Source organism: Takifugu flavidus, chromosome 10 (assembly GCF_003711565.1).
Source record: "Takifugu flavidus isolate HTHZ2018 chromosome 10, ASM371156v2, whole genome shotgun sequence".
Taxonomy (NCBI): domain Eukaryota; kingdom Metazoa; phylum Chordata; class Actinopteri; order Tetraodontiformes; family Tetraodontidae; genus Takifugu; species Takifugu flavidus.
The window spans coordinates 4855538-4882656 of record NC_079529.1 but is presented as its reverse complement, the minus strand read 5'-3'; the positions used below and the strand labels follow the sequence as shown (position 1 = coordinate 4882656).

Sequence of the window (27119 nt, the reverse complement as noted above, 5' to 3'; positions counted from 1 at the left end):
AGTGCAGTCAAATAGCAGCGCCCTCTGTGGCAGGAGGACTGTCCTGCCACAGAGGGCGCTGGACAGTTCAGTGAAATGACCTATTTTTGGTTTATTAGGGAGAACGTAGAGTGTGAAGAGATTCAAATTATAATATTTAATCAGTAAAAATCTATAGAATTATATCAATTGGGTAACAACAAGAGTGTTTTTAAACAAGTGGATAAAATGATTTAACTGGACAAAATCATAAAACATGAACAATCATATGTTGGAATAAAGTGCATTTATTTACAGCATTTACATTAAAAAAGTGCCCAGTCACAATACATCTGATGATTCCTTAACATACACATTCAAATATACACTTCATTTTCAGTCTATTCAGTTTGTTTAAAAAATTGGGTTGGTAGACAAGATATTCCCTTTGTTGTATTTTACATACGTCTGCCTTTATCACAAATTGTTATTCAGGGCATTACGGTTTGTTTAACACAGAGGATCAGAAGGTGACTCCAAGCTCAATAAATCACAAACGCAAGTGTGCATGCTATATTGTCAGAAAGAACTTTGATGGAAAAAAGTATTAGAAGCAGTAGGTTACATGCATTGCGTAAGAAAAAAAATAGAAGATCAACTTAACCACAAAATAAATATCTAAAACATTTGAATGATGATGCACAGCAACATTTAGAAATTTCTCAAAGGTAAGCTTTAACATAGGGTAATGCTGTTAACAGAAACATCCATGCTGCAGATCATAGAATATAGGATTTCCCCTTTTTCCAAATAAATGAATGGGTTAAGTGGTTCCCTGTTGCTCAGAGGTAAAAAGCAGCTACAGGGTTGGTTGGTTGGTTGGTTGGTTGGTTGGTTGGTTGGTTGGTTGGTTGGTTGGTTGGTTGGTTGGTTGGTTGGTTGGTTGGCTGGCTGATTTGATATTGTGTAGAAACATTGTTTTTTCAGACTATAAAGTTCTAGCTTGAAAAAGCAGCTGTTGAGAAAGAATGTTCCTTCTGCAGGTGTGTGTGTAAACAGAGTATACAATACTGTAATGCACACAATGACATGTAAACAGTTCAGCACAATGAATAAGAGAACAGTGGCTGTGACAAACCCAGATGAAATCATTGTGTTTACTAAAAATTATCCATCACACATAGAAAGCAGAATTTCACAGTGGCAGATAATGGTAGAATCTCAGGATGAATGCATTCTTTTCAGTGTCAAGAATGACTTTAGAGCTATCATTTAAAAAAAAGAAATATACCCCAAAGAAAAACTCACTGAAAAGTAAATTAAACCAAATTCCAAAAGGTATATAATGAAAATTATGTGGAGGGAGGAGGTTCAGGAAGACATTAAAAAGAATGCTATGCACTTGCCAAAAATATTCTGCTGATTCATAAACATAAACACACAAGCCCTGACTCAACATTGTGTGTGTGTGTTTTATAACTATTAAAAAAGATCTGAAAAGCAATTATGTTTTAGCATTGAGCTATGGATCATTACAGCAGTCTGCAGGGAAATTATTCTCTCCCTGTATAATAAATGTATTTATTATTATAGGCTATAAAGAAACCACACCAAAAAACAACTAGGAACAACTGATTCAGATAGTTTCTTACAGTGACACAAGGCTTGAGTGGTTAAGTTCCTGAGAGCATTTGGGTGTGTGTGTGTGTGTGTGTGTGTGTGTGTGTGTGTGTGTGTGTGTGTGTGTGTGTGTGTGTGTGTGCGTGCGTGCGTGCGTGTGCGTGTTCACATGGTGCAACACTTGTTCTTGTGTGTGTGAGAGTCTTTGAAGCGGAGTCTATGCTTGGAGCGATATTTCTCCAGGTAGGTGAGCTGTTTGCTGTTAATGGCTCCACGGCGCTTCCTGCAACACACAGAAACAGTCCTGGAATTCGGAATTCAACAGCCTGGACACCAGGTGTCACTATTGACACAAGTTAGTCATCTAAGATGTGACGCGTTCATTCCGTGTGCTTCAACAGTTTACACTGTATTCGCTTACTGTCTGATGAGTTGAATAGCATCTTCATACTTCATCCCGCTCTCTATCAAAGCCAGAGCAACAAGCACGGGAGCCCTGCATGAATAAACACACACTCCAGTCAGCTCAGTCTATACATGCATGTCACTAGCATCTTCATCTTCTTATCTCCTTAAGCTCTCCCACCTTCCCAGCCCAGCCACACAGTGAACAGCTACACAGCACCCTGGATCCTCCTGAAACTTCTTCTTTAGGAGATTCAGCCAATCATCAACCAGCTTACTGGGAGGAGGGGCGCCGTCATCAAATGGCCAGTCCTGGTTAAATCAGAGCAGAACGCTTCCCAGCATCTGAGTTATGGTAAAGGATGTTGGTGTGTGTTTTCCTGCATGCTCACCACCACATTGATGCCATCTTTTTCCAATGGCGTTTTGTCATAGGTGATATCACAGACCCGAACAACTGTGGTGGCACCGTAACGCTTCAGATCCTGATAGAAATAGACAGTGAATATACAGATGATTCTTTACGCATGTGTTGAGAAGACAAATTCCTATTTCTTACCTCTATGAAGGAGCTGAGTGTGCTGTCCGTGGGGTTGTGTGTGATCAGGAACCTCATGTTCTTGTGGCACAGTTCTACCGGAGCGGGGCGATTCATGGTGGCCAGGGGACCCGTTGACCTATAATAATTGTTATTTTTGTGATTTACACCCAAATGTATTTATTTTTGTCAGAACAAAGCTTGAGTAATTTAAAATAAGCAACACCTTGCATGCAAACTGCAGCAACCATGCAAATAAATGCCAGTAGTTATGTGCGGAAATGACTTAAATAGTCACTACAGTTGCTGCTGAGTACATATAGTTTGCAAATTCATCTTCATCAATAACTCATTCACCTCAGTTCAAACTAGAACAGACTTAACAAAGAAGCATCAGAGAGAGCCAGTGAAGTGCATGGAGGATATCTGGTCACCTTATACTCCAGTTGTAGAAGTTATCCGCTGTGCCTTTATCCAGGTGGCTGCTGGACCTCCTGACTCTTGTGGAACTTCCTGTTTGGAGTCTGTTTACAGCAGTTTAAAATATTCTTCCCAGTGTTGGCCTGCTGTTTGATATTACCCCATCAGTGGACCGTATCCTTCACAGTGTCAACTCCGGCTCTCACTCTCTGTCTTTTTATTGAATTGTTCAGTTCTTTTCTCTTCCTATCAGTGGTTCGTTCCTTCTCTTTCCTGTTAGCGTTCGGTGATAAAGCTCCACCTGTTACCCCATCAGCTGGCTGGTTCAGAGGGCAGAGGCCTGAGATCTTTTAGGTTTCGGGGCTACAGGTTGGCATGGTGGATCCTCAACGCTGACTGGGCCTAAATGTGTTGGGCATGACAGTAGTCGCCAGTCTGCCGTAGAAACGCCATCAACCAGCAATTCTGGAACACAAAACATACAAGACAATAGAGACATGAAAACAGTTGCAAACAGGAGGAGCTGTCCAAACGTGAGGCTGAATGAATGGCTGAATAAAATGAAAAGGTGTAATATTTGTCACGAAGTCCAGGAGGCAAAGGTGCAGGTTGTTGATGGTGGATCTTGGCCATCCGAGGGGTGAAAATCTTTAAGATAAAGTCAGAACTTTACGTGACCTTGATAACTACGATAGAGAGTTTGAAACAGAAAATCGTTGACTGACTATACTAGTGTACTGGTCCAAAACTATTCCATCACTGTAAAGAATGGACATGAAGGAAGGCGAGTCTGACCCTGAGTCTCTTGTTTGGGTTTTCAAATCTATAATTAGGAATTTATCCTGCGTTACAGCTAATCAGGATTGATGCCAACTATTCCTCACCCGGACAGCTCACAGCCGGGACGGAATAGTTATTGTTTACTAGGGCTTTAAGTGAATAAGTGATCTAATTTTAACTTCTACAAAACTTTACAAGCACATGAAAAGAAAATAGCAACAATTCTTAATGCTTAATGTAAATATAGCTGACTTTGTGCATGAAGCAAAGTTGTAAAGTTTTTTTTATTTAAATTTCAGTGTATTTTCAGGCCAGGCAGCAAATGTTTAAGTACCTGCACAGCATTTGTCAGTCGTAGTACACAGGTCAGTAGTGGTGTCAAGCCGAACAAATCCGGTTAGTGCACATCATTCACCTCTACTGCCTTCAAATGGCGGTTCTGCTCTGTCTGGAGAGACGGAATTTTTTCAGTGGACAGCCGTTCCTCTTACCTCAGTTTGGCTGCTCAACTGGAAAATTCACATGGTTACAACCGGCTCCTGCCGCCGCCGCAGCCCTACAACCGCGTGAGTGCTGACAGAGAACCAGCTGACTGCCTGTTATAGTAGACCCCTGCAGACACTGAATACCCTACAGCTGTATTTATAGATGCATCTATACGAGGGGCTGCCTCTATGACACATCACATTTTTTTAAATCATCTTTATTCATTTTTGGAAATGACCATCTCTGATGTGTGGTGAACCTAAACAAGCCCTTCTCCCAGCTTGTCCCTGTGGAGTTGAAGTATTCTTTCATAAATATAATGTTGTTCCACACTTCTTGTAGTGGGGCTTCTGGGAAACCTGGATGTTAACTGTAACGAGGGGAGGAAAGGATATTATTGATTATTTGCCCTTACCTGTTGTCAAATGTCATTTCCAACAACAGACAAAGCCTCAGCTCGTTTATGATCCTGTTAAAGTCCACCTGCCCGTGTTTATTTTGTCTTGCAGGTAAGCTGCAGGAACTGGAGCTGCTCTGCAACAACCTGTGGCTGTATACCGCCGAGCCGCCCTCCTCCCTCTATACGTAAACAGCTCTGAGGACCTGCTGTGGCGTCCTGCACACACCAGATTGGAGCTCTACCTTGCTCGTAGCACTGCAGCGTGCCTGGTTGGAGGATCTGCTGTGAGCTGGTCTAATCAGGCTGAGCAGCCATCTGACCCTGACAGCCCTGTCACTGCCAGAACACTCTACAGATAATGCTCTTAGAGAGAGAGACGAGAAGAGTCCGGTTCCCTCCCCCTGTTCTTTCTCCTCTTCATCCACTTTTCCCTCCTCTCGCTCAGAGTGGAGAGGGGCTGTTTTTCCCCTTTCCTCGCCCGTCTTACAGCACTGGTGTAGCCAAGAGCACGCTAACCACCTTAGTGCAGCCCTTTGTTTCTTTCAACAATGACGACAAGACTCTGTGAAATCCTAACGAGCCCTTTCTGCTACAACACGTCTGCCTGGACCGTCTCTCGTACTCCCTTCCTCCCTCTCTCCCCCCTTCCTTTCACTGAAGCGGCTAAAAATAGCTGGCCCTTTTAACTACCAGACCAAAAACCTTTGGGTCCCAGTTTATGAAGTTAACTTTCTCCCCAACTGACAGCTGACTAACAACAGACGAACAGCCATTAATTTACTGTCATCGTTGTTTTCATACATCACGAGGAGCCACATTACTGCTGCCACAGATTATTTGTCCAAAACATATCAGTTATGATGGCTGCAAGAAGAAATTTCCACAATAACAATTTTTTTCTGTATTTTTTTGCTAATGAATTAAAATAAAGGAGATTTTGAGCCTGTTGGGTTGTTTTTAAATACAAAGTGTGGCATCTCCCCTTCATACTTTACTCTATAAAGGTAACATGACTGTTCAACCACTCGTGGCACTAAAAAACTACAACAAAAAAACAGACTAGAAGTTAATTTTAGCTAAAATCAGCTGAAGCACTAGTAGAAATGTTTGCCTGCAGACGTCATCATTTAACATAAGATGGCTTATTTGTTTTATTTTCTTTTTTTACTACTGAATATAAACATTGCAAGCGGGTCAAAAGCAAAAGATGGTTCAACAGGAGGAGAAAACGGCAGCTTTCCAAATGAAACTGTCGACCGCGAAAAGCGTTTCTAGATAGAAGTGAATACAGCTCGTCCACATTCTGTACACTCCTTTAACAACTGCTCACACACGGTGTGATTATTCCAAGTGTGAATCTGAGAGTTGTGAGGAGCGACGCGAGGGCCTGACACGCAGCAATGCTCTGAGTGTGGGAGAGCGCTATGTGAGTAGATGCATTATATAACCATAGACACACTTTAGCAAATAGGTTCTGTTTTTATAATTGGTCAATTCTGGCATGCTCAATTTCTGATTGAAATATTCCTTTACGGTTTAATATTGCTTTGATGTTTCATGGTGTCAGAAGATCTTAGATTTTAAGTCGCATCCATTTTGATAATTATGAAAAACTGCAGATGAAACTACGCAGTAAACTGTTTGTTGTGACTTCTCCCCGTGTTAAAGGTCCCCCCTGGATGATTCTGTCGTGTCACCTTCTGTTTTGATGTAAAGTCCAACAACCGTGTGACCTTACAAACATGGCCGCCGCAGCGGTTTCTGGAAATGTGAGCCGACAGTTTGCGGGTCAGCTGGCTGCCTGGTGTTTTTTTTATAAAGTCTAAAGGACACTGAGTGCCGCTTATAGCGCGATGATGGCGATGGGATGACCTGCTTGGGCACAAAATGTCAAGGAAGTGTTTGAGCCTTGCAAAACAAATATTTCTGCTGGTGACAAATGAGGTAACAGTGAAACAATAACCCCGGGCTCAACTACCAGAGGGAAGCCTAAATAATTTGACCTGTGTCATAAAAGTAAGCTAACACCGCCGCAGGTGATGGGGAAAATGAACTCAAATTTTAAAACAGGAAAGAAAGAAAGGTGAAACAAATCCTGGACTTCAGATCACCCCCAACACAAATGGTTTACGTGAACCATTTCACACCTGTTCATCACTGACTTTTCAAAGATAACATTCCTGTAAACAGACAAATAAAGAAGGATGAGAACACAGCCTACTGAGTCAATAGGTTAAATCTATAAATCACCCGTGTCCCCAGTGTGTTTGTTTGTTTACCTGTTGCCTAATTAGATTGTGGCCGGGAAGCTCTTTTTACCGTTGGTGCTATTTTCATCGACAATCAATGATATAAAGTCTCTAATCTGGCTCGGAATCCCTTTGCAACACTTGTGTTTGTGTCCGGTGAACGTAAACCCCAAAACAACACATGACCCGCAGTGATGTAACCTTCCAGAACTGCTGCTACTGCTGGTACAAGCAGGTAATTCCCTGTTAGCAGCTGGTGCTAATCTGCAAATTTCTCTGGAATTCCCTGAATTCACCTGCTGACATCCCTGGAAGATTGCTTTTGGTATTCACGGAAGATCATCATGATGGTCCAAGTGGGATTGAAAAACACTCACACCGATTTAACATACTGATCTATATACACAGTTACGCAGTGCTTCCCTTTCATTGGAAATACAGCCCCCCCAGGCGCAACACTCTTGTAGCCGTGTGACATGCTTTGTCATTCCAACAGCATTAGGAAGAAACCGGATATGAAAGGGAATCATATTTTTATACCCCGCGCTGCCATTTCCTGTTTGAGAAAGCCTTGGTGGTGTCTCACATGCATTCACATAAATGTTGTCAGGTGTTGCAGGACCTGTTTAGTGGACACAATGTTGCAGAAGGGGCACCGGTACACAGCTGGGATGGCGGCAAAGCTGCAGCATGTTCAAGGCTACCAAGATACTGAAGTTAAAGAAGGAAACTGTTGTATATGTGTGGTTGCAGTGGAGGAAACTCGAATGCTAAACCTAAATATGAAGGATGCTGACAGAAAATTGGAATTTCATTTATATTTCCATTTTCAAGAAAAACACACAGAGTTAAAACTCTTTTCAACAGGTTGGAAGCAAAATTTCTCCAGCCTCAATTGGAACCAAATTACTTCACAATAAAGGAAAATTTTAAAAGGAGTCAATCACAACAAGCATGACCACGCGGTCACATTCATAGAAAGTACAGAGAAAGCACGACTCCCAAACACACACAAACAAACACACACACACGCACGCAGAGTCATGCTTGGAGCGAGCAACAGCAGCTACTGTGTTTATAATTAGAAAGTTTTGAAATCAGAGATTCAGATAGACACTTTCACCTGCGGACTTTTCATTAAAAAGGTAACAATTCAGCTTTGCTGTACCGGGCTACAGCATGTGTACATGGGGTCCATATCAATACCTGTCATTTAGCAGTCACTTGACCATATGCTGGGGTGTGTGTTCTTCTAAACTTTCCATCTCACCGTCCGTCCCATCTGTTTTGGAAAAGACTAGTACAGTTCCAAAGTTCCAGTGACCCCGTTATGGAACATTCTAACTTTATTTAAAGAAGTGACAGACGTACCTTGAGTACCTCACAAGAGTGTATGCTCATTATTGAAAGTGCTAATTTTCTTCCCAAAGTATTCTCCAATTGTATCAAACATAGAGAATAAATAAAAACCAGAAGAAACCATTTAATTTCAGTGCAGATGCTAAATTCTAGTATATCATTCTTCATTGGAAACATAATGCTATGAAGACTCCTGAAAAAGCGTCTCAAAATTGTGATTATAACTGTGATTATCTGGAGAAACAGCACCATCTTGTGGACATTTCTCCCATACATTAAATCAGGATCTTGTTTCCTAAACACCACATCGAAGTGATATCATGTGAGAGTTTTCAGCATTATTCACACAACAGTCGATTGTGGAATGAGTATTTCTTTCTTTTTTAAATGTATTTTCTCACCACAAGGACACAGGTAGAAATTTCAATCAAAAGACCGACATTTTGGTGTCTTGAATAAATCTTTTATTCAGGTCTTTCATTTATTGCTTGGAGCTTTGTCAGTCTGTAATTGTACTCGGGTATGTAAATCAAAATGGGAGCCGATATTGATAACCAGGGAATAAAAATCATCATTTGTAGATCTGATCAATTCGGTGTGGTTTGAATGTAACAACTGCAACATTTCTGTGGCAGATCTGCGAATTCGTTAAGTTCTGTGACTTGAAGAGCGCCTGTAGCGCCTTTGTGCCACCAGAAGGAAGTGTAGCACACAGTGGTGTCTTGTCCTTGTAATATAATACAAAAATGCATTTCTATATTATATATTAACCCATGGGGTCGTTGGTAATAATGAATCTATACTGAATCTAAATGTATTAAGGTGTTATAATACCAGTATAGTCAAAATAACAAACCACCTGAAACGATTTCAGCATGGAATAGAATATAATATTCTAAAATTATGAAATGAATCTTCCAGAACCCTGGATTACATTGGACTGTCACAATTTGACATTGTATGTTTTAAACTGTTATAAAAGTCAGTGGCAGTTCATGAGCAGGAACACCCTTCTTCAATTAAAGATTTTCCCCTGTTTATGCATTATAATCTACGTATGTTAAATGTGACTTGCTGAAGTTAGTGTACAAAAATATGGGACAGAGACGTTGGTGAAATAGGCTAATAGGCCAGAGGGGTTAGCATTGATGCTATAATGACTGCAGGCAGACGTGAGACTCGGCAGGAGCCATCTGCTGACCTCTGGCCAACAGCCGTCACTAAAAAGATTAAGGCTGCTGCTTACACTGAGTTCTGTACGTGTGTTAAAAGCAGCGTAACATGTATGAGTACAGCACTTAAGCTCTGGAACAAACAAATTTAAATTCAATGATCGTTGATACGTGGCTGCAGTGGACCCATCAACCTGTCATTTTAAGAGGAAAACACCATCTCAGTCACAATAAATAGCTAAATGAACAAATGATCACACATTCAGCTATTTTATTTTAATGCAAGCCCGACAAAAAGAGATGGAAGGTTAACCTCCACATCCATCAAATCATGTGTACATCTACATCCTCAGTCAACAACAAATGCAACAAGATTTTGCTAACTGGTGACAAATTGCCTCAGTCTGTATTAACTATAAATCCTAACAAATCATCTTTTATTCTACGATGCAAGATCCATTTTTCAGAAGTGATGAATAAATCTAAAAAGTGCTGGATTTCAACTTCCACCTGTTAATGAGCTGGATCAAGGTTACTGAACTGTGGTCTGAATGTTGGCCTTGAGGAACAGGTGGCTCACTGAGATTAGACTCTTGACCTGCTGGTTAACACCTTCTGGCAGAAAATAAAATGCTTTTCATGTCATATACAGTTTTTCCAGAGAAAAATTGACAAACATTCAGCTGATTACAGGTAAGTTTTATCTTGTTTTATGGAATGATGCCAGGCAGAAACATGAGAACATTTAGGGTTTTCCCACAAAACACCAATAAACTCTTCATCAAATCTGAATTTACAGAGAGATGATGAGTTCATGATATTTAGTTTGACTGAGAAACACAGGAAAGCTCCAGAGTGAGGTGTTTGTCAATAGAGATGTTTGGTCAATTCCCTCTACAGGTCAGTTTTTGTGGGACTGTAAGAACCTGCGATCCGATTAAAACAAGACGGGACCAGTTGTTGACCATCAGAGCCAGGTTGGAGTTAGAGCTTATGGGCAGATCAGCATCTGAGGATATATAAACCAGCTCAAGCACAGCAGGCACAAACAAAGAGCCCTGCTGCTGTCTCATCTCACTGCAGGATCCAGGAAGTCTTAACGACTGAAGAAGAGGTCCAGTCTCCTCAAAGCCAGCAGCCATGGTTCTGGAAGACAACGTGTGTGACTCTGTCTTTGAGCCTCAAATCACTGTGAGTACCTCTTCATCTTGAGCCAGCACTTAAAATCAGTTTTATTCATCGAGATAAGATTTAAAGCGTAGTTTTACCAGATTTTACTCAGTAAATATGATTTACAATTTTAACATCACTAGTTGGTTTTGTGAAACATGAAAAAACACTTAAACACCCCCCTTTAGGGGCTTTACCCTTCCACACACATCAGTTTAGAAGAATTGTCTAAAAAGGATTTATTCTGTCCGTTTTAGGAGGAAAATGTAGAGACTCCATATGGAAAACTCCACTGCACCATGACAGGAACCGTGAGATCGAACCATCCCGTCATCCTGACGTTTCATGACGTGGGACTAAACTGTGAGTCTGACCCCCAACAACCAGTTTAAATAACTCCCCTTAAAACTGTATCCATGTATTAATATAATTTCCCCCTTAATGTTACCTCTGTGATATTTAGCAGTTTAAATTTGACAACCATTGTCCTCCCGATAGATAAGTCCTGTTTTGGAGCGCTGTTTGATCATGAAGATATGCAGGAAATCATCAGGCATTTCCCTCACTGCCACGTTGAAGCACCGGGACAACAGGAGGGAGCCAAAACCCTGCCCGCTGCGTCAGTACACTGACTCACTCGTTCCCGTTTTCTTCAACTTACATGTGATCCTTTTAGTGACCTCTGCGTTGACCTCTCAGGTATACCTACCCGTCCATGGACCAGCTGTCTGAGGCGCTGACCGCAGTCCTCAAACACTTTGGGTACGACAGATATTGGAACTAACACAGTCAGACAGCATCGAAAGGCCACTTCTAACTATAAACAGGTTTGCCCTTGGTGTGAGGCAGCGTTTTGACGGTTTGCTGTGCTCTGCAGGATGCGCAGCGTGATCGGACTGGGGGTCGGAGCAGGCGCTTACGCCCTGGCTAAATTAGCTGTAAGTGATATCGGCACCTCCGAATACTCTTAACCTTTGGAGCCTGTTAAATTAACAGGAAAACTAACAAAAACATGGCAGAGAGGGAGAAGAGTGCGGTAACAGCGTGTTGCTCTGTGTTTCCACAGCTTAATCATCCCGAGCTGGTGGAAGGGTTAGTTTTGATCAATATTGACCCAAACTCTAAAGGGTTAATGAACAGCGTTGCTAACAAGGTAGGTACTGTGACATTAGTCATACAATAGAGAAGATCTTATTATTCCCTTACTAAATGTAATAACATGCACGTGATGTGTGTTCTAGATCACTGAGTGGACACACACTCTCCCGGACACGATCATCACACAACTGTTTGGAAAGGTCAATGATCAAACCTTCTCCTGCTGTCTTGTGTCTGGAGTCTCTAGTAACAGATGGTTGTCTCGCTGTTTTCTGCAGGAAGAGATTGAAAACAACCACGACCTCATCGCTACCTACCGTCACTACATCACAGCCACCATGAACCAGGCCAACGTCAGCCAGTTCCTCCGCTCCTACAACAGCCGCAACGCCCTGGAGGTGGAGAGGCCCATTCCTGGAGGAAACATCAACGCCAGAACCCTCAGGTTAGGGCCAAACCACCACCTTCTGTCTCACCAGAGAGAGTTTGGAGGACGTATTGTTTAGAAATGTTTGTGGATGTGTTGTTTTTCTCAGATGCCCGACTCTGCTGGTGGTAGGAGATAATTCTCCAGTAGTGGAAGCGGTGGTCGACTGCAACGCTAAACTCAACCCCACCAAAAGCACATTGCTTAAGGTGACTGAATGATTGAAGGGATCACTTTTTTAAAAAATAATTTTAAAAACGCTGTCTTTTAAACACAATAATAAGACTAAAGCGTCTTTGGGCTGGGCTGTTTCAGATGGCGGACTGTGGAGGACTTCCTCAGGTGGATCAGGTAGGCTGCATCCTTCTAGTCCTGCTAGTGACTCGCTTGCAAATATTTTTAACATTTTTTTTGTCTCTCAACAGCCGGCCAAAATGATTGAAGCCATCAAATATTTCATCCAGGGAATGGGATACTGTAAGCCACCATTTTTTCTGACTTAAATGGTAGAAAGACGCATCCGTAACCTTTTTCACTTCGTGCAGCAAGTCCACTGAATCCTTATTTTATTTCTAATAAAATAATTTTTTAAAAAGTTGTTCCAATTAACATTACCTGTATAAAATGTGTTCCAAACACCTCCTGTATCTCCAGTGTCCTATGCCAGTATGACCAGACTGCGGTCAAGGACGACCTCCAGCTCAAGCATCTCATCTTTTGATGGCTCGCGGAGCCGCTCACACACCAACGAGCTGCTGCGGGGCCGAACACACTCGCGTGGGGCCGAGGAGAAACGCGGGCGCTCGCACACAGACGTCTCCATGGAGAGCATCTCCACCAGCAACATGTCCAAGAGCATCTCCAAGTCCACTGAAGTGACGTGCTAGAACGCAGCCCTCATCCTAATCTCATGCACACTAATCCACTAATGCCTCATGACTAGAAATGTAGAGCTTCCCATCACTAGCTCAGTTTAACCCATAATGCCCTTTGACCTGCACTTACTAGGCAGACACATATCATACTGTTTGTTTCATGTTGTATCATGGCTTACTCTTTAAAGGAACATAAATATGTGAATTCAAATGATAAGAAAAATGTGATAAGAAAATGTATAAAGACGCTCATGAATGTAAAAATACAGTAATAAATCAATAAACTGAAATGTTTGAAATTGTGTTATATTTTCAAAATATTTTAATTATATAAATGCTAATAATTATTGACTGATTATAATCATTACATTATACAGTATAAATTTCGCTTTGATTTTCCAGATAAAATGTGAGTTATTCGAATCTAAAAAATATGATATAAATCTATTTTACGCAAACATTTCCGTGCACATCGCCACTCTGTCCACTAGGGGGCGGTCTAAACCCGCTTCTGACCGGCGCATCTCCAGCGCATCGGAGGAACCTCTTAGTATCATTTTCATCATATTTTCAGTTCGTATAATTACCCCCGCAAACGAATATGTGAGCTAGCGTTTATTTGTCAGTTTGTGAACAAAATAACTCAAAAAATCATTAATTTTCTGGAAATGTTGACAATGGGCCTATACCTTTGATCTGCGCTCTCCACATGGTTTTGTTGTTGGTCCAGTTTGTTCACTCTGACAGTGAAGCATTTTTTTCTTAATTTTGCTGTAATCTCTATTGCCTTAGATTCATATTTTGTCATTATTTAGGTGTGCTTATCGGTATAACAAAATTACAACTTCAATAGGGGAGAAATACAAATCAGTTTTAATTCCCCCCCAACATCATATTTTCCCACTTTTATAATATATATAACAAGTTGCCCGATGAATACATAATTAAATGAATAAGTGCTGTGTACTGCAGTTTTAACTTCAGTTTCAATGTGAAGTTGATGCTCTTTGCCTCACAACGGTGTTTTTGCAAGGATATTATGTGCGCCATATGTTGTGGGGTCCTCAATAAATTAAAATGAACCCCATCTGTGAATTAGTGCAAACACACGGGACCCAAGGCTGCACTATGGAAGCAGACATCAAAGTCACAATTTATTGTTTTGTTTGCGTGTCTGTGGGTGGTGGGTGATGGGAGCGTCTTTGAAAGGCTCTTTTGTGTTTTTGTCATACGCCATGATACAATGATGAATAATTTATGTTCGTAGTCTCCAGTGATTTCCTATAAACATGAAAAAGCCTCTGCACTATGGGGTTTTAAATCTGCACTACCATTTGCTCCTTGATAATTCACTGGTGCATCCCAGCAAATCTGCACACTTCCTTTGTTATTAAGGGATGGTCCTGCATGTACGCAGGATGGCTGGAGATTGACAAAAATTGACCCAAGCATCATCTTCATAGACCTCAATGTGCTCCACCGGTTTTAAGTCCTTTTTGAGAGCGGTCTGCATTTGAATTGACTTTCTATTCAAACAGCCCTCATCAATGTAAAGAAATTATCAAAAGGTTTATTGTGTGACTGTGTTATGGCCGCTGAAACTCTACAGCTCTTTACTAAACAAATATATTTTGACATCCTTGAAAGCTGAGGAGCTCTTGATGAAGATGATAGGTTAGGATCTCAAAATGTATTTTTCCTACATGTACTACAAGCTCATATTTCCCTTACAACATACTGTATATATGGAAGACTTAAGTGGCCACATGTTATAGCGACTTCATGTTGTAAATTTTAAACTATATGTTGGACGAATGGCACGCTTTTTATGACTTGATCAAACTTTAACCCCCTCGCTGATGAGGAATGGGAACATTTATTAAATTGAAATCTTACGTAAGAGCCATTCGGGGTCCCTCGCCGTGCTTGACACGTAGGGGCCCACTCCTCCTGTCCGCCAGCCCCTCCAGCTGCAGCCATATTGGAAAACCTCAGGCTCCAGCAGCAGCAGCGGCAGCGGCGGCGGCGCAGGCGGCAGCAGCGGCGCTGCTAACGGCTAGCGTCAGTGGACACTAACCACCGGGCACGGCGCTGTTGTGGACACAAAAAATACAGACAGCGAGAGGGACCAGCGAGGGAGGGATACAGTCACCCAGCCGGCTCTCACGCCGATATACAACCGGCTATATTTTAAATGTTCTGACCGGTCGCGGAGCGTTGTTGCGGCCGAGCTCCGGCGCTAAAGCGGTGAGTATTGATCCCATCTGGGGGGGCGGATTAAATGGAAACGGTCCTCCGTTAGCCGAGCTAGCTCAGCTGGGAACAGACAATGGGAATGCCGCAGATGGAATACGTGAATGGGTGTGTTGGGAGACTGGTGGTGGAGTTTATGGAGGAATCTGCTGAACTGGAGAGGATTGAACGCTGGTGCTTTTACACCGCGAAGTCATTTGTATTCCTAACAGACAGACAGTGGTGCAGTGGCCGAAACCACCCCTCTCTGGCTCCACGGTTAGGTGCAAAGGTCCAAGTCAGGGAGGCTTTTCTGTCATAAGAGCTGCAAGAGTGGCATTCAGAAGCCATGTGGAATTACGGTCTGCACACACTTCAGGCTTATTGTTGCACCTGGCGAATCGCGGACAAAGAAGATTGTTCCTGTGCGTTCCAAGTGTTTCTGGGTGCTTCGCTGCCATGTCAGCCACAATAACAGTAGAAACGCCACGAAGGCCGAATTAAATGTGTTACACGGCTTCCATGTGAGGAGCAGAAATCTTCTATGAAGAACAAATGCCACATTTAGAACTTGATTTACATAAATGGAGCAGTTATGGTAATATTAGAGGGGTATCTCAATGCTAAAAATACGAGACCCCAACGCCGGGTGCAGCCTGGTTCAGGCAGCCCCCTGGGTGTCACTGTTCCTGCAAATTTTACTGATTAAGGTTAAAAAAAAGTGCTGTCCAGTCATGTCTTCCTCAGATGATACAATACCCTTCCTTTTCCCCTAATCCCTGTTTCCTTTCCTTGACTGTTGCCCCTGATCACATCCTTGAAGTCTCTGACATCACCACCCCCACCAGTCACGTGCAGCGTGTATTGGAAAATGCCAAAGCATCTCAAATCTGGTGCTAAATGCTTGTCTTGTTCTATCGTATAACTTTCGCTCTGTTTCGGGACGTCACTTCCCTTCCCATGAATTACCTTGAGTTCAGACTTTACAGTGTAATGTTGTTGACGTGCTGTTAATATTTGCCAGGCTGTCCAATGATGCCATTCATGGATATATTTTTTTTCCACGCCTGTGTGAGGAACACAGGCCTGCTGTCAACCATGAGAAAAAAAACGTGTAAATTATGGCGCTCTGGAGTTTCAGTAATGCAACTCATTTTTTTTGTAATCTAGTGCTACAGAAAAGGTTCAAATGACTTGTTCTCAAAAGGTTGCATGCAACTTCTCCAACCAATAATGCCTTTCTACAGGACTGAAGCTCATTCAAGTTGCTGCACGCAAATATAATAAGCTTGTAGTCTCAGAAAAGCAATTGTACTTGAAGTCATTGTGGAAGAACGGTGTGTATTTTTTGTTTGTACTAATGATACATGTTTAGACATGCATTTGTAAAAGTATTAGATTGTACAGTGTGGAAACATGTTCGCTAATCAAAAGATGTAGCGATGGAGAGCACAAGTTTAGATCATCTGTGTGTTCAAAAGCAGTGGCTAAGATGCAAAGTGAACGCAGATGCAGTGTCAGTACTATTAGCAAGGGGAGGCGGCCCTTGTTGGGACATATAACTCAGCCTCCAGGTGTGTCTGACTAAAACAATGAGTGGGCGGGTCTTCTCACACTGTTATAAGTGACAGTGTACAGTGCAACTAGGAAGTGAGCAGACAGGCGGCAACGCACGCACACATATGTCACTTCGTGAAGATTGAGGAGTCTTAACAACTGTCAACATGCAGTTCCTGGGCTTCCTGGGCTGCGCCAACGGAGGTATGAATACGTGCAGTCATGCCGGTGACTCAGTGAATGTGTTTGCTCGCGATCGGACTGGTTCTGGTGCTCTGTGCTCGGCAGATAGAGGGTCTGGTATACTGAGGGCTGGAAAGGAATTTGTGCTGCTCACCGCCATGCAAGCAGTTGCTTGTGAAAACGTCAGACAGGTCGAGTGCGGAACACAAACAAGGACGCCAAAGGCTTCTTGCTTCAGTGTCACCTCAGTTTATGTAGTGCTTTTAATGTGTATTGATTAGCCGCGTAGGCCTACAGTTGGTGAACTACATTTAGTTTTGGCAGAAGCAAAAGCGGATTCTAACAACAGCAACTACTTTCCCAAAATGCCAAAAAGAAGGTCCATCATTTTAAATGTGGTTTATATCAGAGTTTCCTTCTTTGGTCAGAAGAATTCTGCTATCTCTGGTTATATCTGTACCTCATATAGGTAAAAATCCTGATTCTACTTTTATGTAGAAGCAAAATTATACCAAGCTACCACAGCTATTTAATGTCACCTTCCTCTGTACAGGACACATGTGTGTAAAATAAGGCTTTCTGTGAAATACCTAACGTTTCTCTAGGGGTCATAACTATAGAAATGGATGAAGTGTGTGTTTGTTTCTGCTTAAGTTTTGGAAAGAATTGCACACAGCCTTGTAAACATCTACGTGATGTGTGATTTCTACCTTGTTACAAACTCAATGGTGGTATCGTCTCATGTCTTGTCTCATTTGTGGTGATTTCATTGTGCTGTATTGAATTCCAGGACAGTTCTCCCTTCAACACCCATCCTGTGCCCCGGGCCATGTTTTCTGCTGCTGTGCTAATAGTTATTACTAAGATACCTGACAGGTTGTGTCATATTCTTTTTTTCCTATGTTGCAGTGATGCATTTTTAAATGGTACCGGATGCATTATGGCCCAGTTTGACCATTTAATAAACATTGTTACGCTACTGGTGCGTAACAATGGTCCCAATTGTTTTTTGAAATAAGTAGAAATCTTAGCAGCCCAGTTGACGCACAGAAGCCAATTTGAGTATGCAACCAGCATAGAAAATGAATAAAAATAAGGATTTAATTATATTGCCCAGATGGCTCGGTAGGATGTTGCTGCATCTTCGCTGTAAAAATAATAAGGGTGCATGTTTTTCATTTCAGATGATTCTTAGCGCCATCATGTGAAAGGTTTTCACAAAGAAAAGAATAGTGGTATAAATAAAACCCGGCAGTATTTTAATTCTATCTCTGCAGCAGTCCAGATGCTACAGTGGTGTTTTTATAGCTTTGCAGTGAGTAACCACCATAAAGCTGCTTCAGTAATTAACTGTCTGTGACGTTACTTTAGGTCTTGATCCTTTCTGCCTCATTGTGCCCCTCGGCAGTACTATGGAGTTCCAAAAAGACATCTTTTTCCCTTTTCTTGATGAGAATGAATTTGTGCAGCGCGCTTAATGGGGTGTCAGCTGTAGTGTAGCTTCTGTGGTGGGCAGCCAGAGGCGGCAGGTTTGTAAACTGAGTGGGAGAGAAAGAAAAAGGATGAGAGCACTGAGGCGAGGAGATGCTTCTGAGTTGGAGGCAGAAGCTCTGAGAAAAGGCGTCAATGGGAATTATAGTCTAGGTTTAAGCTTTCTGCACGTTTTCGACCTCTTTATTTGAGTTTCAGCCGCTGCCTGCAGCTCAGCATATTGATTGGAGAAATGAAATTTAACTTGGTGTTATAATAATTATATTTATGGAAGGGCTACCTGTTCAGGGAGGATGTATCGGTCGTATTCATGGGAAGAGTTACTCCAAAACCGCAGAATACTGCAACTTATCGTGGGTTTGCAGATGGAGCGCGGTGCATCACGAAGTGTCACTAATGCAGGTGTGTCACTGACGAGAGCTGCAAAAGTGCTGCATCACAGCAGCACACACCTGAGTCAGAGACAAGGGTGTCACAAGGTCGCAAGGGTGGCAGAAAGACGCAGAATCCTGCTGCTTGGAGATCTTACAGTATATGCTGACTGAATATGTGGGACAGTTGAGATTCAGTTGGACCCTTTTACACTTTATTTCCTTCAATTTTATCTACTTGCTTATTTATTTACTCTATTTTCCATCAATTGCATCCACTGTTTAATCATCTGTTATAAATCCACATTATATGAAACTTGTTTTTCCTGTTCATGTGTAGAAACTGCATCACTTTAACAATTTGTCAAATTAAAATGTATTTTTCTCTTCTTGTCATTTTTGTAGATATTTCCAGAATATCTTACTATGCTGGTGAGTACTTTCTCATATATATACACATAGTAAGCCCATCCTGACTGGCATATACAGTTTTACAGTCTCCCTTCTTGATCTATAACCTCCATGAATCATCAGGATATTTTTGTGTCGAGTTGAAGTTCTCTTCGTCACTGCACAAAAGTATAATAATGAGGCAGAGGGCACTGCTGAGGCACTGGAGAAAGAGGGACAGAGATCAAGTGGGAGGATAATGAAAAGAAATGAAGTGAAGGAAGTGATCTACGAAAGATCAGCCACTGGAATATGTGTTTTCTGCTCCACAGCTGCTTAAAATGGTTTGAATTGCCTGTGTATTATACATGGTTTAGCTGCCTTCCCCATCCAGATGAAGAACGCCCAGATGTCTGCCTTGGCACTGACTTCACCACATCATTATTCATAAATCCAAAGCTCCTACATCACCACCTTGTCCTCACCTTGCAAGTCCTCCCATCCTGTATGTCATCAGATCACAACTCTGACAGTTCTGACCTTTTCTGCGTCACTTTATGTGTCTTTCTGACATCAGATACCTGCACTGACCTGGTTGACTCCTCCAAGCTCTCCGCATTGTCAGGAAGCTTCTCACCAGGGGTTTCTCTGCTTCCGCTCTGTTTTTCCTTTCGTTCATTGTTCCACTTTATAATTTCTCTGCAGATGTTGCGCTGCTTTTTACGACCATGCTTTAGTCTATTTCTGTCTTGTCTCTCTTTGTACTTCTACTTTTCCCTCCTGCTTCGGTCACTCTCATCTTTCTCTCTCTCTCTCTCTCTCTCTCTCTCTCTGTGTCTCTCTCACTTGCTGTTCCATTTCTTGATGCCTCACTTTGCCCTACATTTCGTCTCTTTACTGATGCTTGTTTCTGTTTTTTTCCTTCTGTTTTGCCATCAATTCCGGATAACATTGTTGGATTTCCCTGACCGTTTTAACTGGATTAGAAATTTAACCTTCCAGCCGGTGATGTCAGGTTTCGTAATCTGGATGGATGACTTTCAGCGCAAGGATATCACATTTTTTGAATTCTACATCGAGTGATTGAGCAGACCCACGACTCTGCATGGACGCAATTTGATATTTTTGGGGGGTTTTGTGACTTCTAATGGACAGAAAATCCACTGAATCTTCAAGGACTGTGTCTCTGGGAAATTAAGCAGTGTGTCCTGGTTTAAAACCCCTGACAGGATTTTGTGGATTGATTTAGGATGTGGAAGCTAAGCCTCTGCCTAAAGACTTGAAATGACCAGATTATTTTATTATTTTATTGCCCACTGTGGATATGAGCTCCTGATCCCTGTATCTTGGTTTACATGGTGAAAACATTTGAATCATCCTTATCAGCTGGACTTGGACTCTGGCGTGGCTGGTAAAACCTCAACAGTGCGACAGGACATGCTGAGACTCCTGTGATAGATTTTCTAGTACAGTATATTCAGCATATGCTATTTCCCACTACTGGGATCTATACTGGAGATACAGGTTATGACCCAGAGACATTAGGATTGATTTCTTTCTTTTCGTGTCTTAATCAAATTTGTTAAAGGCTGTTAAAAGGCAGTCCTATAGGATAGTCTATGGTGTTTTTAGGGTTTAACAGGTTTGTCTGGGCCCTGTGGCCAGACACTAGACAGAACCACACCATAAAACACATGGAGAACAGTGGCTGCATCCCTCTCTGTTGGAGCAAGGGGGCCTGTATCTATGCACAGCATCCACTTCCAAGTATGTATTTTCAATAAGAACATAAATACCAACAGGCTTTTGTGTCTATTTCTGCTCGTATTAAATCAAGGTGCAGTCTGCAGCATGTAGTAGTAGGTAAATAATTTATACAAATCTGAACTGGGACCTGTTGATGTTTGCATCTATGCAAATTTTGTCAGGCTGCATGAACTTCAATTTGGTTTTTCAGCTGCAGGATCTGGTTCAGACAGATTTGTTTTTCATATTTGTCCAAGTGTAGGTGTTATTGGGGGGTTCTGGCTTCTGAGAATAACATTCTTATTGCTTTCGGTGGGAAATGAAAAAGCAATACAGAAAATTGTTTATGATAAATTCTTATTCTTAGATGCCCGTTGCTGGTTCATGGAGCTCTTTTTTTTTACCGCACTTCTTTCAGTCTGTTTCTTGGATTTGTGGACTTTGTTTTTTCTAATATTGTCACTTGTAAATATCATGCAGACGTTTTAAGCTATGATGCATCCAGCTGATGGGAAGGGAGGTTGCAATGCAGGGAGGGCAAGAGAGGAAAGTGTTAAAGGATGAACGTAAGATGAGATGGAGAAAGGAAGAGCGATGGTTCAATAGGACAGTGGCATCAAATAGATGTGAAGAGAGGAGCTAAAAGGCTTGTGCGATAAAGTGGAGATTAAGAGAAGAGAGCAGTGGTGTTGTAGATGGGGAAGGGAGAAAAGCGTGCGGAAGGGCTGTCGGACTGAAAGTCAGGGGGAATTTAGGGCTTTTGGATGGAAGTGAAGAATGAACAACTGAAAGCAAGTAGAAAGAGACCGAGAAAAGGATGGTGAAAATATAGAGAGGCCTGAGCTCCCCCAGGAGTGTGTTAACCCCAGTAACCCAGATACCAGTTAGATGAGAGATCGGCCGTCCTTCTGCTGCTGCCGCTGTGGGACAGAGCTCAACTCTAAACCACAGTAGCTTAACAGGCTGAGTGTCAGTCGCTGCGGCCCCACCGAGAGGGGCTATGGGGGACCTGGCAGCCACCCGCCCCCCTTCTGGCAGCCTGCTTGGCCTAGTTGATGTGATGTCTGTTTTATCCCTATGAGCAGTCAGTGCTGTAATTGGTGCGAGGAGAAATGACTTCATTTGTTATTAGCTGTGCACAAATTGTGAAGCGGGGTTGTTTGGGATGCATTTATGTCCTCCAAAGCTTTAATTTTTTTCATCATGATGAGATACAGAGTGCCACAATACGCAATCAAGACACGGAAGGGTAGATGCAGTTAGGGCTTCGCTAACAACTATGATGAAATATTACTGTTTATAATATGTAAACAGGATTAAACGAGGATTTGAGTATTAGTAGTGTTTTAAGAGACATTCCAAATGGATGATTTTTCTTTATTACCATCCAAAATCTCTTTCAAAATTTAAGTGGTGCAGTCTTGTTAATGGTTAAAGAATGTGGGAAGAGCAGCTACCAGTATATTCTGGAATGTTCTTCCCAGTCAGACATGTTGAAATTTATGACTGACGATAGTTGCTTGGTGAAGGCAAAAATAATCCATCATTTGGCTTTTAATTTGAATTCATATTTTAAAAAATAATTCATGTTGGTAGCACCTTTAATTTATTCCACTTTTTTATTTCCAAGTGTTTTTTTTCTTTAAATGAGATTCATAGATTATAATTTTTTAATTTGATATTTATAATTCTATTTATTCATTTTGGTTACAGGGATTTCTTGCTTGTTGGAAGCAAATGTGAAATTAAATATTTCCAGTAACTTTATCAGAATGAAACAGTGGTATCATAGGTTTCTTTAAACCTTCTATGGAATATTGATTTATGTGTGTGTGGGTGTGTGTTATATACCGGTAAGCTTATGCAGTGGTGTGCATTATGTAATGATTATACATTAACACATGGCTAAACTATATGGCTGCTGCACGTGCAGCACTTTTCAAAGTAATGATATTGTATTTGGTAGGTAATGCAGTTTGGAACTTGCGGTTTTAAATAAATAGATTTTAATAGTGTTTTCGATAAATCAGCGCTGCTCTATTACATCTGAACAGCCAATAATTGCGTATTGCACTTAAATGTGTATGCTTAAGAACATACAACATACATCTAAAGCAACACATTTATCTACAGTATTCCTTTTTTTAGTCTACATTATTCTTTTCATCCTTTAGGTCTTTAGAGAGATATCCAACGAAGCCTTTATCAAGTTGCTGCGTCAACAGTGGAAAATGGTCAGCAGGATGTAGCACTCGGCTCCTTCCTTTTGTAATGTAAACTGATTAACGAGCCATCTATATATTGTAAGAACATGAGACGCAGCTGAGAGCTTTCTGGCATTTAAGCCCGCTGAACAAATATGCTGCAGCTTTTTTGTAACTGATTTTTTTAATCCTTACAGCCTGAATATATACAGTAGCTGGGGGAAGGACGTCAGGGTTACTATAAATGATTTGACTTTGTACCTTTGATATGTTCTTTATACTACAAGGCTTCATTAGTCATTAGCCAAGGTCGCCTGTTATTAGCTAAGTAGCTGGTGTGTTGTAATGAGATCACTGAAATGGCAACCAGTCAGTCTCCAGAGGTTGTGACAGTGGGATTATTTTAACTACATGGTAATGACAACATGGTGATATTTTAGTCTCGTCTTCTGTAATCCTTACAACATAATTATTAAGACCAATCCTGTGAATATAATCCACATCAGTTCAATCTAGATACAGTAGTAGCTCACCTTTAATTTACAATGCTTATTTGATGTTAAAACATAATTTTTATTTTATTTTTTTGTTATATCAATCATTTTCTTCATTTCAAACATTTTATCCCTAAGATGTTGTATTATTGCTCATAGCTGAGTGCATTTTTAGATATATAATTCCAGTTTCCTGCAACTATCAACTCGGCGCGCCTCGACTCAACATGGTACGATTCAGAGGCTTTTCCACTAGGGGGACCCGGGGCTGAGTTGGTTCTCAGCTGGGGTTCCAAGCATGTAGCTGCTATTATGTTAATGAAGTCTGTTAATGCCCTGATTGGCCAGGGGATTGATGTTGCTGACAAGTCATGAGAGCAACGTACAAAACAGATATTGATTGGTTTTAACAACAACTGCGGACATGCTAATGGCGTGGTCAGAGTTTCGGACTGCCTTGTTATGAAGAACCCACCTGCATTGCAGAGGTACAAAGGTGTAATGGAAAATCAAAGCAACCGTATCCACGTCGAGTCGAACCATGTAGAGATGATACTGTGTAGTGGAAAAGTATATTGGCTATAAAGATTACGGTACCTTAAAGACACTTGAACACTCTCTTGTGCATTTACTTCTCTACTCTCTTAGAATATGATGCCCAGTTAGCCCCAGGAAGATCACCCGAGTCAGACATGGCATCGTCTTCCTACTTGGAACCCAACCACAATCACTCAGCAGCCAGTGGCTGTGGGGTTAAATCCCGTTCTGGGATGCCCAGCAACACTGGTGTTGGTACTGGTGGCTCTGCCGGAGGCCTTGAACGACCCCCGGGCTCCATGGATCGGGTTCTGAAAATCTTCCATTACTTTGAAACAAATAATGAGCCCTGCAACTGGGCCAGTAATATCAGGCATGGGGATGGCACAGATGTCAGGGTAAGACAGAGAAGCATTTTACATGCTACATTTGCAATATTGTCATGATTAGTGTTGATATTAACTATTCTCCTTCCTTGTGTTGTAACAGGGTGTTATCCAGAAGATAGCAGAGATCCACAAATTGCGCTGCGTGTCTTCTCTGGGCCTCCGCCTCACCCATCTCCACTCTGATGCACTCCATTGGTTACACCCCGATTTAGGTGTTTCCCATATCAGGGAGAAATATGAAAAACAACATCCCCAGGACGAGTGGAGGTAGTGTTCTAATCAGCTGATGTTCTCTGCGGGTTCCACATGTATTTCCCTCTTCCTTCAAAAGCTTGAGCGTCACAGCATCTAACGTCACATTTTGTATACATGGTATTTTAAGAACTCGACCTCAAAGATGAGCTGATTACATTTTGAAAGATCGAGGCCATGGTGGCCTCACACATTCAATGCATTCGAGTCAGAATCTGAACTGTTTAAGGCTTTTAAATTCAAGCTGGTTACATCGAGGATACTACGTATAATGCACTTGATGTTGTTAACATCTTGCCTTACATTCAAATGCATAGTTAATGGGTTATGTTTGTCATCCTTTATTATCACTGTCCATTATTCCAGACTGCAAACGCTGTTTACACACATCAGCTGCAGCACATTTTCCAAGCTGCTGTTTTCCAGTTGTGTCTTGAAGGGCAGCAGAATCGCAAACCCACAGGAGCTTCTTTCAGCTCTGCCAGGCTATTGTTAGAACAATCCAAAAGTAGCCTGGGGATGCGTTAACTCGGCTGCACTCTCACTGTCTCGTGCCCCCCCCCTCCTTTTTATCTTGCCCGCTTGCATTCCCTCGTTTCGCTTTGATCTCTTTCTCCTTCGTGCAGAGTTCTTTCTTCTCTCTTTTATTTTGTTCATTCATTATACAGAGGGATGTTTTATTCATTTTTCTTGGTGACATTAATTAACTGCAGCCCTGTATTATTACAGCAGCTTGGTGCTCACCGCTCCTGTTCCGACCCATTTCTGCTGCTGTGCCTCAGTCATAACTTAATACAGTATGAAATTATAAACATGTGGGCACTTCTTTGTTGCAGTTAATTGTCAATTGTAACAGCAGGAATTCCATTATGGATTTTATACAACATTGGTTTTTAATACCATTGCTTATTGAGCCAAAATGTTTCTCTCCCTTTCTCAGGTATGAGTTACGGATACGGTATCTTCCTAAAGGTTACCTCAGCCACTTTTCTGAAGACAAACCCTCTCTCAACTACCTCTATCATCAGGTAAGGCATGAAGAAGGGATTTTATGTTTTTGTGCACGTTTTATTTTCTTTAAAGCAACTTTATAGTCTAATTATTATTCTTTTCCAGGTCAAGAGCGACTACATGCAACATATAGCTGATCAGGTGGATCAAGATGTTGCCTTGAAACTGGGTTGTTTGGAAATTAGGTGAGAGAAACACATATGCATACGCACACTCACACTCACACACACAACGTTTGTGTTTTATCACACTGTGTTGCATCGCATTACAATTCAAACAGTATATAAATTATTCTCCCCTCCATCTGTTTAGGCGGTTCTTCAGAGAAATGCCAGGAAATGCCCTGGATAAAAAGTCCAATTATGAATTATTAGAGTAAGAATTTTGTTATTTACTACTGCTACTACGGCTGCTAATACAACTGCAAGAAATATGTCTTAATGTATACACTTCATGCAAAATCCACAGGAAAGATGTTGGTCTGAGAAGGTTCTTCCCCAGAAGCCTGTTGGAGTCCCTCAAGGTAAGCCTGAAACGTCCGCAAGATGGTCACTATAATGAATCTCCCATGTAAGGTCATACAGCACAAGTGACACTGATCTTTCTCATCAAAGATTTAACCTCCAACGATGTAACTTTTTTCTCTTTCCCTCTCATATCTGCCAGGCGAAGACTCTTCGAAAGCAGATCCAGCAGACTTTCAAGCAGTTTGCTAACCTCAATGATGAGCAGAGCATCCACAAGTTCTTTGAAATAGTCTCGCCCATCTACCGTTTCGATAAAGAGTGCTTCAAATGTGCTTTGGGGGTAGGCTAACAATCATTTTAACTGAAATGTCCTCTACATTGTCCATTTATTTAAATTATCGCCAAGTCAATAAATTGATTTGCATTACAATAATAATTCTTATTATAATATTCATATACTGTCATCACAGAAAAGCTTTCTGGTAAATAATGCATGTATTTCTCTGTACTGAAGAGCATTTAAAATTATAATGGCTTTGGACGGTTCAGATGACAGTGACAGTGCTGTTGTTAGTAAAAAAAAAAATAAAAAAAATAAGCTTATTTGACCAGTTATGGCATGTTTTCATATACTCTCTTCACATTCTGTCTGTAGTCTAGTTGGATAATATCGGTTGAGTTAGCTATTGGGCCAGAAGAAGGAATCAGCTACCTCACAGATAAAGGTTCGACGGTGAGTAATGCTCATATATAACCTCATATATAAAACACTCCTCTTAATCATGTTGGCTCTTAATTACAATGCTGAAGGTGAATTGGCCATACTGCCCTCTGCTGG

At 41.5% G+C, this 27119-nt stretch overlaps 3 protein-coding genes and 1 long non-coding RNA gene across 26 annotated transcripts in view; 3 read left to right on the top strand and 1 right to left on the bottom strand.

The window, feature by feature from the left end:
• Positions 1–248: 248 nt before the first annotated feature.
• Positions 249–5224, bottom strand: LOC130532569 (protein tyrosine phosphatase type IVA 3). 3 transcript variants are annotated; one of them, XM_057045281.1, is made up of 8 exons: positions 4623–5224; positions 4056–4169; positions 2956–3406; positions 2543–2660; positions 2376–2468; positions 2165–2295; positions 2000–2074; positions 249–1861 (listed from the first exon to the last, which is right to left on the bottom strand). In XM_057045281.1, exons 4-8 carry the CDS (start codon positions 2636–2638, stop codon positions 1744–1746), a joined length of 513 nt encoding a protein of 170 aa, XP_056901261.1. In that variant the 5' UTR covers positions 2639–2660; positions 2956–3406; positions 4056–4169; positions 4623–5224; the 3' UTR covers positions 249–1743. The 3 variants fall into 3 exon arrangements, with proteins under 3 accessions (XP_056901261.1, XP_056901259.1, XP_056901260.1); XM_057045279.1 differs by lacking the exon at positions 4056–4169; XM_057045280.1 differs by lacking the exons at positions 4056–4169; positions 4623–5224 and adding an exon at positions 4213–4530.
• Positions 5225–5841: 617 nt separating this feature from the next.
• LOC130532570 (uncharacterized) lies at positions 5842–6823 on the top strand. The gene is made up of 2 exons (XR_008952362.1): positions 5842–6033; positions 6276–6823. It is a non-coding gene; the product is annotated as an uncharacterized LOC130532570 (long non-coding RNA).
• A 3599-nt stretch (positions 6824–10422) lies between these two features.
• LOC130532347 (protein NDRG1-like) lies at positions 10423–13247 on the top strand. Its single transcript, XM_057044963.1, has 12 exons — positions 10423–10578; positions 10815–10920; positions 11056–11176; positions 11257–11319; positions 11435–11495; positions 11624–11710; positions 11799–11855; positions 11934–12100; positions 12192–12291; positions 12398–12433; positions 12508–12559; positions 12737–13247. The coding sequence occupies exons 1-12, from the start codon at positions 10528–10530 to the stop codon at positions 12967–12969; spliced, it is 1134 nt and encodes a 377-aa protein (XP_056900943.1). The 5' UTR covers positions 10423–10527; the 3' UTR covers positions 12970–13247.
• Positions 13248–14950: 1703 nt separating this feature from the next.
• The window catches only part of LOC130532344 (focal adhesion kinase 1-like), a 33752-nt gene continuing 21583 nt past the window's right edge, over positions 14951–27119 (top strand). For 9 of the 21 annotated variants that reach the window (XM_057044946.1, XM_057044944.1, XM_057044945.1 and 6 more), the window contains exons 1-10: positions 16819–16950; positions 19197–19223; positions 24274–24560; positions 24652–24818; positions 25744–25831; positions 25920–25999; positions 26127–26189; positions 26283–26337; positions 26481–26621; positions 26937–27014. In XM_057044946.1, coding sequence (XP_056900926.1) covers positions 16914–16950; positions 19197–19223; positions 24274–24560; positions 24652–24818; positions 25744–25831; positions 25920–25999; positions 26127–26189; positions 26283–26337; positions 26481–26621; positions 26937–27014 — 1023 coding nt within the window. In that variant the 5' untranslated portion in view covers positions 16819–16913. Of the gene's footprint in view, positions 15205–16818; positions 16951–19196; positions 19224–24273; positions 24561–24651; positions 24819–25743; positions 25832–25919; positions 26000–26126; positions 26190–26282; positions 26338–26480; positions 26622–26936; positions 27015–27119 lie in introns of those variants that run through there. The other 12 variants (XM_057044956.1, XM_057044954.1, XM_057044955.1 and 9 more) reach the window with 3 other exon arrangements.

Bases quoted from the DNA above. Each gene is read 5' to 3' on its own strand.
- LOC130532569 (XM_057045281.1), bottom strand. From the start codon at position 2,638: ATGAATCGCCCCGCTCCGGTAGAACTGTGCCACAAGAACATGAGGTTC. The intron at 2,296-2,375 runs GTGAGCATGCAG...TGATTTAACCAG, and splicing joins AAGATGGCATCAATGTGGTG to GACTGGCCATTTGATGACGG. The intron at 1,862-1,999 runs GTAAGCGAATAC...TGTGTGTTGCAG, and splicing joins GCTATTCAACTCATCAGACA to GAAGCGCCGTGGAGCCATTA.
- LOC130532347 (XM_057044963.1), top strand. From the start codon at position 10,528: ATGGTTCTGGAAGACAACGTGTGTGACTCTGTCTTTGAGCCTCAAATC. The intron at 12,101-12,191 runs GTTAGGGCCAAA...TGTTTTTCTCAG, and splicing joins ATCAACGCCAGAACCCTCAG to ATGCCCGACTCTGCTGGTGG. The intron at 12,560-12,736 runs GTAAGCCACCAT...CTGTATCTCCAG, and splicing joins CATCCAGGGAATGGGATACT to TGTCCTATGCCAGTATGACC.